At 38.1% G+C, this 12,194-nt stretch overlaps 1 protein-coding gene across 1 annotated transcript in view; it reads right to left on the reverse strand.

Annotated features, from left to right (window-relative positions):
• Nucleotides 1–5,103: 5,103 nt before the first annotated feature.
• Nucleotides 5,104–12,194, reverse strand: part of CENPW (centromere protein W) — a 23,661-nt gene continuing 16,570 nt past the window's right edge. Inside the window, exons 2-3 of the mRNA XM_019520314.1 lie at nt 9,664–9,777; nt 5,104–6,083 (exon numbers count right to left, since the gene is read on the reverse strand). Of these exons, the coding sequence (XP_019375859.1) occupies nt 6,057–6,083; nt 9,664–9,777 (141 nt within the window). The 3' untranslated portion in view covers nt 5,104–6,056. The remainder of the gene's footprint in view (nt 6,084–9,663; nt 9,778–12,194) is intronic.

Genomic DNA, 12,194 nt, shown 5'->3' on the forward strand with positions numbered 1-12,194 from the left:
TTCCTGCCATGGCAGGGGGTCGGACTAGATGATCTGCACAGGTCCCTTCCGACCCTAGAAACTATGAAACTATGAAATATGAACTTTAAATGTGTTTGAGACGAAGTGTGAATAATCACGACTGTACTAAACTTGGCTTTTAGCTTGATGATACATTGAAGAGCTAGAACTAGAGGCTTGTTTACACTTACTAAACTTTAAACTTTTTGCCTTCTGTGGCTTCTATAGAGATACAAGAGAAAACAGAAGTCATATACGGTTAGTGACAGACATGAGGACATGATATAGTAAGACTATAGTATAGGTTAAATTATTTTTAAGAGCTGTATATGCGGAGCGGGGCGGGCAATTATTTTGCACAGAGGGCCGCTTACTGAGTTTTGGCAAGCCATTGAGTGCCCCATGACAGGCAGCTCAGGGCAGATTAACATTAATTTTCTAAATTTTTTAGGGGCCCCGCAGGCTGGATACAGTGGCTTGGCAGGCCACATCTGGCCTCCAGGCCGCATTTTGCCCATGCCTGATGTAGAGCCACCAAATCCCCTGAAAATTGATCTAGATATACCAGCTACAAACCTCTGTATTAAAACTGAGCTAGGCCTCCCTTGAATTAATTTACCATGTCCCAGTAAGAACTAATCTACTGACACAGCTTGTGCTGATTTACATGAAGTTGATTTTAGTTAAACCACCCCATTCTCTGATGCAATCAAATCCTGATTTACCAAATTAAACTAAACTAATTTAAACAATACTACATTAAGATATAAGGGTTAGGAGTTTGCAGCAGAGTAACTATGGTGTCTTTAAATTGATTTTGTATAATTTTTCTGATATAGAAACTTTTCATAAATACACTATTTGAATCCAGATTCCCATTTATAACATTTGTAATATATTTTTGGGAGTGACTGCCCTCTATATGTTTGGCCTTAGGAAATGTTGAACTAGATAATTCTCTTTCTTTCTATGGCTTCTTCATAGATACAAGAGAAAGCAGGAAATGTTCATGTTAGTGACTGACATAGGTACCATGTGGTTTAAGTAACAGTATAGGAAATGTAATACTATAAGAGCAAGTTATTCCTGTAGGAAGTGCTCTTGATTGCAGTGCTTAAATAAAGCTGAGTTCTCTGCAAATAAGGTTGTGTTGACATTTGTGTGTTAAACTAGTGGTAATGTTAAGACTGTTTGGGTGACCTTAAACTGTGTTTTTTCTATACTTCATCTAAGTTCCCTGTGAGCTGAAATTTCCTACTAGGAAAATTACCTTCCCCTGTAAGAAACTTGAGCTTAAAAATATCAAGTGGCCTAAAAAGATCTTTTAACAGCTTAGTCAGGACAATATTAATATCCCACCACACAGGAGAATATAAGGTATCAAACCCCATGTGAATTTCATGAATGTGGGCTGTACAGAAAAACTGATGTACCTTCAACATGTTCATGAAATAGTAACTAGATGAACTCTGACAGAGTACATCTGTAAATTCAGGCTGTGTTAGGTCATCAAAGCTGTTAAGCATTTTTAGAAGCAACAAATAGTTCTGATTCAGCAGAGTATAAACCTTCAGCACTTAAATTGATATGTTTTTTCAGGCCAGCCTCTTCTGATTATCTAGTTTTGAGGCAGTTATTCACACTAAAAAAAAAAAAAAATTATGGCAATCCTTCAGGCCTTAATTAGGCCAGGGCAACTGCTCTATATACACTTAGAAGAACCGACGTTACAATTCAATATAGGAAAGTATTGTTAAAAGTCTGATACTAATTCATTGTTTCATCACAATCAGTCTGATAGTATTTCAATTTTAAATGTCAAACAATAGGCTTTATATTTTTGTTTAAAATAAGTCAAATATGTGAACCCCATCATTACACACTCCTGTTAATAACATTTGCCTCACATAAAACAGAAAAAAACTCTTAGATACAATGCTTTCCATATAGGAGAACTGCTATCAATCTTATCATCCCAAATTACTGAAAAATTACTGATAAGTGCTATCAAGAAAATGTGTTTCAATAGCTGCTTCAATTAATAGTAGAAAGGTTAACTGTTATAATCCACACAAGCTAACAACTCTCCATAGAGCATTTCAAATTTTATAAAAGGTACCCCTGGTGTGCAAATTGCTGATTTACTGCTGAATAATTCAGAATAATATACAATATTAAAGACAGAACTGAGCCTGAAAAATGGAACCTATTCAAGATGTTGTCAAGGCTTAGTATTTAGCTCTCTCCCCGCCCTCCCAGTCCTGATGAACAAGACACTAGCATTTTTTTATGTGGACAAGGATTTTTGTTAAACCTTAATTGCCCTGTATCTGTCAGCAATGCAAACTTGGTAAGCTTCAAAACTCTGGAAGTGTCACAACATTCACTATAATTTTAGTACAAATAAACAGAATATTTCCTTATAATAGGAGATTGCTTAAGGGGAAATAAAAAGACACTAGACAATTTTGACTCTATCCCCACCTTACGGTTAGAAAAAGAATTTTCATGTTTAAGAAAAAGTTTCATGTTCTGCACATTTCTGAAGTATTTCTCCCTACAATAGTAGTCCCCACACTAGTGAGAAACTGGTTGTGAAACAGAATAAGCATTTTAGTTTAAAAGTATGCAATTAAGGCTCTGCTCTGACTCTTATTAAAGCAAGGAAATACATGGAGCTCACCAGAGCTCTCTGCATCCACTAAGTTCAGTATCTGTGGGTTTTAAAACCAAGAGTAAGGCACAGAAGTGAGTAAACAGAAGTTTAGAATGGGAAAGTAATCACTTAGCAATGTCATACAGGCTGTCCTCAACTTACGTTTCGCACTTGCATTTCTAAATTGACACGGTTTCAACTTTCTGACATCAGTTTTGACTTTACGCTTGATCTGATGTGACGCCATGACAGCGAACAAGTTGCTGCGTCACCCAACTCCCTGGAGAACATCTGTCCAAACTTCGTTGGACACTTTCTATAAGAAAGCAGACAAGACTCCAGAAAAACCTGCAGCCAGGTTTTTGGGAAGGGGTTGAACGACAAGCTCTGTAAATCCTCTTCCCTTGCTCAGCCCATGTCAGAGGAAGGGAAAGATTTTCTTTTTTTGCACTCGTGTCACTGCTCCAGAATAAAAAGAGCAGACATGATCCAGGGCTCTGCCTTACCCCATGCACTTCTAATGCTTCTACTTGACTAGGAGGGATAGGGGCAAGCACGATAATAATCCTTAAGGACAAATAAGAAAGTGATTGACAACTTCAAAAGCCGATTCCAGCTGGAGATTTGTGACTACTACTTTAGAATATGTAGTATGAAAATGTTCAAGGACAATCGATCAAGCAGACAAGACATTTGATATACATGAAGTTGCAGAACATACTCTCTCAAATAATACAAAACATCTAAATGTGCCACATTAATTACAAGCATGCTGTGGGAAGAGTTAAGATTACAGGAATAACTATAAGCATTTCCTACTTTTGAATATCTAAAATAATATTAAGACAAGGTTAAAATTACAGTTGTTTGGAGTGGCCTAGATGTTTTTACAAGCTAAAATGACTGCTTCATTCTACATACCTTTAGATTACTGCTGGCTTGCAACCACAGCCAATTCATGAAAATTCTATAGGATGCTGTTTGACTAAACTCACTTACAATATGTTCCATGTAACTTAGCAGCTTCCCGGCTTCCAGTAACTTCCTGAATTACGCAGGACAAGAGAACTCCCAGAAGAGCCAATTAAAAGGATAAAATGACCAAAATATATTCTAAGAGATAAACAAAATAGCTGCTCTGAAATATCCTTCCAAACAATTAAAGGACAGGTGGCTGGTTCAAGAGTTTTTTAAGAAAAAAAGATACCTTCAAGAAAGAAGGATTAAAGGTAGGTAAATTTCCTTCTTTAAAAGGGAACTCTGCACAATGTTTCCAATCAGAGAGTAAGCAGAGGAACAAAAGATAGGAATATCCAGCACCAGTATTTTCCCTTCAGCCTTTTAAGAACTATCTAGTGCAGGGATTCTCAATCCCCGGGCCATGGCCCGGTGCGAGGCCACAGAGGGTCAGCTGCTGGACTGGAAGTGGCCGCGGACCAGCAAAACATGGCCCTCCAGAGCCGGGCAGAGAGGCTATGGCTCCTTTCGCAGGGCCTGCAGCAGAACAAGCTTTGGCCCAGCCCCCCACTTGGGAGGTGGCAGTATCTTTACCTATCTTCCAGCTGGAAAATCTGTCTGGGGTTGGCTGTGACTGCTGGGCTGTGGTTTGCCAGGCCACAGCCACTTCTAGGCCACGGTTTGCCAGGCTACGGCATAAACACTTTGGGAACCCCTGATCTAGGGGCTTTCACCCCAAAAGCTCAGGTTATTAAATCCAAGACTCCTAAAGACATTTATTGAGCTACGTGCTACAGGGGATATACTATGCTCTCTTCCCTCTTCAGGTTCAAAGAGGATTGAGAGAGGGTCAACCAAGGTGACCAGGAGCGTTCCCCTTAAGCTGCATAGCATGCAGGGCCGCGCACAGGCACGCCTAGCAATGCAGCACGAGTATACCTGTGTGGCCACACAGCTTAGAGGGAACATTGGTGACCAGCACTGGCAACCATACGAGCACACGGAACAGAGCCAAGGGATTGGAGAAGAACGAGAAGACACATCTAGGACCAAGATAATTAATCTCTCCTTTTTCTGTGCATTTAAGATATATTTATAAATTCAATACACACTCCTCAATAGGGGTTATTTATTTTGCCATATTGTAATAGGTGGCAGAATTGTAAAAAAAAAACAAACAGTAATTCATTTATATTTAAATTTTGGTGTTGCAGTTTTCTTAAACTTCATAGATCACAATATTTTTATTTGATATATTTTCTGTTTGCTTTCCTTGGAATACTTCAACCCTCATTAATATAACAATTGAACTAGGCAGCTCAGAACTGATCACATTGTACAACGATCCTTCATTTTATTCTTTCAATAAAACAGTTAACTGAAAGCATTGTTAACTAATGTTACATAAACTACAAAAAGTGTTACCTTTTAAAAGTTTTTTAAAAAATATCAGATTAAGAACACTTGAAATTGAAGTTGCACATATTATGGAAATAGAATACATGCCTGCGCACACAGATTCAACCAAGGAATAGGACAATCTCTGGAGAATAAAGCATATAAGTATCCTTGCCACCCCTAGTGCATCTAATTTCTAGAATGGCAATTATTCTAGTTTGTTTTTATGATGTGCACCTGTCCACAGGGAACGGAATTAAGACCAAACCACCAACTTACCAAATGCAGCACCCTGGGAAAAGTTAGAGCATGAATATGGGGAAAGGGGGAGGGAGCTCTGTATCTGATCTCCAAAAATATAAGAGAAAGTTTCCAGTTGTTTATGTTTCAAGAACTTTACCATAAACTAGAGTGTATACCAGATTCAATTTGAGCTATAATTCATTGTATAGTCCTCCTTAATAGGAATCTCAAGCTTATAAAAATAGGAAGGGAACAAATTCTGAAGAGGCACAAAACTACAGTAAAAAACAAAATGGCAATTATATCATCTTCCCTCGCCCCCTCAATTTCTTCTTCACAACTAGGGTGCCCTGACTATGGAACAACCTCCCCCCAAAGGTGTTGCAATCATCTCCCCTAGAGGTCTTCAAGAGAAAACTGGATGGATACCTGGCTGGGGTCACCGGACCCCAGATGTCTTTCCTGCTCATGCAGGGGGCTGGACCCAATGATCCTATGATTCTAATTTGTCAGTGAAAGTAATCAGGCACTTCAGAAAGTTTATACATCGAATAGCAGCGAATGAATGAAAATTGTCACTGCAATATAATTTTACCTCATGGCACATCTTGTATAAACAAGGTCACATAAGATTCAAAATTTTTCATTAAAAAAGAATCAGATCCATAACAGGTAAGCTGCATTTGGTATAGCTACACCAACAAAATCATGTATATTTACAGTATCCAAGGATTTTGTCTACAATAACTGAAGTTAATAAAAACTGCATAAGAGCAGGTAGGATTAGAAAGTTCTTGATTTTCTAGCCTCGGCTCTTCTTCAAAGTAATCTGAAAAAAAGAAAAGATATTTATCATTACTCATACACTCAGGGCAACTTAAGCAATATAATCACTGAGAAATTTATACCAAAAAAAGAAATATTTGAAATAAAATGCATCTTCTAAAGCATAATTTCTTAAAAGAAAAAAGTTTGCTAAATACTTCTTAGAAGTGTCAGTAAATCTTTTGCTATATCCCTTAATGAGCTTACTCCACTACAGTATCAGCTATCATATGTGTTTGTAGCGCTACTGTGATTAATTTTTTTGTTTGAAAGATCTTACTTATTAAATTTTATGTCAAGAGTCTAGTACCTTGGAAGGACATTCTTTGGTTTGGAGTTTAAATTCAAAAGTGAACTTCAAAGCCAGTCAGGACCATTTAAGTGTTAACCTTGTTAAGCAAAGGCAATTTCTGTTTTCCCTTCTTTAAAGAAGAAATTGATACAAAAATCCATTTCAAATTATGTTAGGAGTATACAGTCAAAAAGCCTCCAACTGCGACATTAACTTGGCTATGCTGAACATCCTGTGTATTTTCTGGTACTATGGTAACAAAAATATATCAAATCAAACATTTAACCAGAAAAATAGGAATGTAAGATACAGAAAACATAGCCCACTGGGTTTCAACTATGTCAAAGCTACTCAGGCTTAGTCTTCTGTTTTGTGCAATCTTACTAAAAGTGGTTGAATAAATGACTTAGGATCTGCAAGAGACTGGAGTTTCTGAATTACAGCACTGAAGTACTCATTATGGTATTAACTGAGGTACTTCGAATATTATGCAATGTGCACCATCCCTTCTTCCCATTATATTGGAGCTTCGTCCCCTACACACACAGTTGTGATGTGGTAAAAAAAAATATAACAGCAAGTTCCCACCCACAGTCCTTTAAGAATTATTTCTGTCATACTCAGCGGGTGCATCTACACGTGCAATTAACGTGACACAAACTCCAGAGCTGATCACACTGGAATCAACTGCTCCCAGGCACAGTATCTACACACGTGCCTAGGACAGCAACAGTTTGAGCCAGGGTAGTGCAGACCCCTGGCTGGCTGGTCTGACCACACACAATTAGCATGCCTGGTCAGTCTCTACATGTTTTACAGTGGAGTAAAGTACTCCACCATAAGGCAGTACTATCCTACAGCGAAGTTAATGTTTACAGCACCCTAATAGCAGCGTACATGTAGACTGTGAGGCTTTACTACAGAGATATACCATACAGATCCACCCAACAACTGACTAAGAGTAAGTTCAATTGTTTTTCCCCTCAAACTCCCTCAGCTGCTCTGTGGCATGCAAAAAACTCCCCAAAAAACCAAGATAGAGTCCACTAACATAGAAGGTGGTAGGCTAAACAGTGGAAGGAGCATCACATGCCCTCTATGAATATTTACTTAGAACTGTATAAAATAATTAAAGAAATCTGATCATATAGGCCATCTGATTAGCCTCGGATCAATATTCTTCACCTCACCATCTGGCAGTCCCTAGGTAGGATTCACCCTATTCTTCTACTTATGGTCAGCAGAAAAACTCATCTTGAATCCTTAATGATATAACAGCATTTTCCACAAAAACCTTTCTAGTTTGGAATTCCTATCCTTGGAGCCAAGATTTAGAGGCTAAAGAGCTACAAAATAATGGTCTTAGTTTTGGAACTGTGGTTTACCCAAAGACATTAACAGTTGGCCCAAGGTGAGTATTTAAATACCTAAATTTGCTTGGGATTGGCAAAAATCTATGCTAAATCCCCAAAGTGGGCCAACCTAGTAGTTCTCAAAGTACACTCAATACCAACTGGCATCACCAAGAACAGCCTCTACAGCCACTTCTTTAGAACAAATGGTTGGCAGTGCCACCTCTTTTCCATAATAGCTTAGTGGCTATAGTATTGACCTAGAAACCTAGACACCTGGGATCTGTGCCCTCTTCAGGCTGTGGGATTAAAACCCACACCTTACCTTCTAGATTCCCCTAACCATTAAGCTATAAGACAGAGGTGATCAACCTGCAGCATTTGTGCAATAAGCAAGGAAGGGGGCAGCACAGTGAGAGACAGAGCAGGAAGCAGAAAGCAGAACAGCAGATCAGGGACAAAGTAAGTGAAAGGGATCAGCAGCACTCAGGAAGGCAAAAGAGTTAATTTATAGCATGCGTGCCAAAAGGTTTGGCCCCCATTGCTTTAAGTTATGCTAAGATTCTCTATTGCTGCTATTGCAGTGCAGTGAGGCCAGTGTGCAAAAAGTCACATGGCCAGAGAAAGAGCAAGAGCCTATAGCCCAGTGGTGTCAATGATCCAGCCCACAGAGCCCTATCATCTGTCCCTCAGTGCTGCCCATAGGTCTCAGTGTTGACCTACATACTGCACATAGTGCCTGTGTAAAATCAATCCACAGCAGGTACTGGATCCAGCACATAAGGCCAATCTGCAGGCCCCACTCAGTCTACAGGGCCAGCCCCAAACCATTCATCCAGGCCACAGATCCTGACAAATTTGACAATCCTACTATAGCTGAATCCTGACAGCACAGCTGTGGGAGGGGTAATCTACACCCAACATTGCTTCTGCATTTTATCCAGTAATACTGAATAAATACACAATCAGTCACTAGAGCCAGTGCCCTCATAGCCAAATTAAAGAGTTATATTCCTTGTACTCTCTTCCTTAGACCATGAATCTTTCCATACAGCAGTCCTGCTACAACACAAAGAGCAGCCCAGTCTTGCTAATAGCTAGAGATTCCCATAAGATGCTTTTAAGTGTTCCAGAGGGTGTCACACAATCTTAGATGTGCAAATACCTACAACTGATTCACAAAATAAACAGAGTAAGGGGTAGAAAGCAGAGCAGCAAATTGTACACAGTACTGTGGTCTTTCTGAATTCTCTGCAACACAGGAATCAGTCTATTCTTTTTCTGTAATCAAGAAATGAGTGAAAACTAAGACCTGGCATTTTCCAAATGGATGCCTTGAGAACCCCTGGCTTAGTGGCTGGGCACTCTCCCAAGAGGCAGGGATGGGAATATGCAACCCTTCAGGCTGAAGTCATTAAACCCAAGCCTTCCTACTTCCAAGTTAATCACTCTAACCACAAGGTTATTCCACAAAAGATGGACACTACAACTATTTCTATTCTTTTAAAATACAGTTTGAAAAAGGAGTACCCAGTCACCTGAATATGAAGGGACAACTGAGACATCCAAGTCTAGATATAGGCTGTGAACTCAAGTTCACATGGACAACTCAGGGCTACAGGGACTGTTTAACTGCAGTGGAAATCCAAGAAAGAGACAGGATTTCAGACTCAATTCTTTTTTTCAACATTTCCTACTTGTTGGGTTATGTGAATATGAACACACACACGCACAGAGTGTTCTGCCATGAATACCAATCATAGGCTCCCACATCTCTCCAGTTAAAGTATGCAGAACTCAGTTGCATAGTTTGGATTTCTAAGTTCCATTTCTGGAAAGTGACATCTAACTTTTAGGAAGCTCAGCATGACTAGGCTGAAGTCCTAGTTTGGGTATGGGTCTAGGTGTTTAAACAAAAAGAGGAAAGTTTATAACATTACCTTTGCAGCAGATATAACATGCTCAAGTTTAATTATTTTGCTTTTATTCTCAAATGCGTTTATTCTGGTTTCTTCTGCTAATCGATGAAGAAATAGTAAGAAGTTCAAATGGACCTTTGAAGAAAAAAAAAAATCAAATTAAAAAGGTTTCCAACAAAATGCTTACAAAACAGCTGTTTTATGTTTGTTAAACCAACATGTAAGAGCCATCAATCCTTAAGCTCAAAACGTACTATTTCAAGACTATTTCTGAATTCCTACGTTTTCCTGAAAACCCTTCAAGTCAGGTATGATTTAGTTTTCTAGCCCTTAACATTTCTTGCTGCAAGAATCTCCAGCACATGTAATTTACAACTTAAAATAAGTTTAGGATTTCTCTCTTACCAAATACATTTCAACAATACCCAACTTCCCAAGTCTTCTCTAAAAATCTTCTATATACGAGTAGGAACTACCTCTTTTACTCAAGGACACACACAAAATTTGCTAGACCTGACTACTTCTTGAACTACAAAACAGAGCATACTCACTAAGTGCTGAACATTTATTTTCAAATGTGTTCAGAGATACCTTTTTATCTGATATTCTCTAGCAGCTGAAAATAAGGAACAGCTGCTAGTACAATATGAACATGGAACTTCCTACTATCATCAAGTGGTCCACAGACCAGTTTGAGGGCTACTGTCTAGATTCCCATTTCCAACTTTGCAGTGTAAAGGAACAAAGACTAAATTAAGATTCCAATGGAACTGGAAATTCTCTACCAGCAGAAACTGGTGCCACATGCTTTCTGCATCAGCTGATCTCCTCCCCATAAGTCAAATGCAACAGTACTAAACAGGCACAAATTAGTACAGCTTAGAGGTTGCTGCAGTTCACCCTGGAACTAGCATGGCCACACCTAAGGAAAGAAACCATGACCAACTCCCACCCTTCCTAATCTTGCACGTAGGATCACACAAATCTTGCACATAGGTTATTTCATTAATCAGTGGAAACTATCCTTTCTTAAAGAAGAAACTGAAGTAATAGAAAACGAGTACTAGATTAGTGAACAAATTTTAATCCCTTACATGTAGCATCTCCTCTCCCACAGGGAAAACACATTCTCAGAGCAACTAAAGAAAGGAGGAACTAAACTGTAGATCACAGAAGTTAATGTGTGTTGTCATTAAAACCTAGTCCTCAAAAAGTTACACGTGCAGCATAAAATAATTTTATTCCATTGTACTCCCACTGAAGTTGACAGGACTAGTCTTTTTTAAGACACGAACATGAAGTCTGTTATATGCTGTCCTTAATTACTAATGTGCAATTTCTACTGATACGAATAAAAATTCTCTCAACAATCAAAGGGTGCACAAACTTGTTTTAAACTGATAAGCATTTAAAATCATGTTATGACCACCATGCCTGCACTCTATAGTGCAAGCCAGCTAAAATGTGATATAACACATCAATAAATTTCAGTTTTTTAAGCTTCACTAACACCTTACCTGGACCTAAATGTATAATGGTTGAATATTAAAAAATTTGGTAGAATGCTGAAGAGGTTTTAGCAGCATGAGACATATACTTCCCTGATTTTAAATTGTCTTCATATTTCTACGCTTTTATATAATGGAAATGTTTGTATACATTTCTATATGTATACAAGTCTACCATATTTTAAAAAAATATGTTTTGCACCAAAAAGTTAACAGCCTACTAGAATACTTGTCTCATATCACTTAAGCATAAGAGAGAACAGGCAAGAAATTGCTTGTACCTATTAAATGCATCTGTCCTTATAAACTAAAAAATAAACAACAAGAGAAAGTACCATTCAGAATGTATTTGCTGGAAACATTTTGGCAATAGACATGCAACACACAGAGAATCTACTGTTGAGGACAGACATATTTTAATGCTAGTGTGACAAGCATACCACATGGATGAAATTTTTTAATCTGCTCAACTACATAAATATTAATGTGCAACAGATACTTCCAAATGATGCCAACTTTCACGTAAATATATGTACTATATAAAAAGCAGACATTCTTGCAGGTTTGCTTGGCAAACTATCAAAGCTATTTTAATCTGATTAAAATATTTTAACTACTCATGCAGAGACTATTTGAAACAGTCAAACAACAGTGGCACTAAAATAATGTTGAATGTAAGAATCTGGATTACTAAATGTATCAACATGGGGATTAGATTTTTGGAAGTCAGTAACTGCACACATTTTCCACATTTGAAATTCATAAAGAAATTGAAAATGAATCCCTTCTGCTTAGATGTATACTCTACTTGAGTATCAAAAAAGGAAAGACTGTATTTTAAAGCCATCTTTAGAAGAGAGTTGTCTTTCTACCACACAGGGGAAACTTCCATTAAAAATAAGAGAACAGAGGCAGAGAACTTTCCCTAGAAATCATTGATATAGAAGATGAATTACTGTTGTATCTTAAAACTCCAAGTATACTTTTAAAGGAAGACACCTAGCTGGGAGGTAAGAATAACAAACATTTTAACAATACATAAGT

The sequence above is a fragment of the Gavialis gangeticus genome, unplaced genomic scaffold, assembly GCF_001723915.1.
Source record: "Gavialis gangeticus isolate Ggan-Ray unplaced genomic scaffold, GavGan_comp1, whole genome shotgun sequence".
NCBI classification, from domain to species: domain Eukaryota; kingdom Metazoa; phylum Chordata; order Crocodylia; family Gavialidae; genus Gavialis; species Gavialis gangeticus.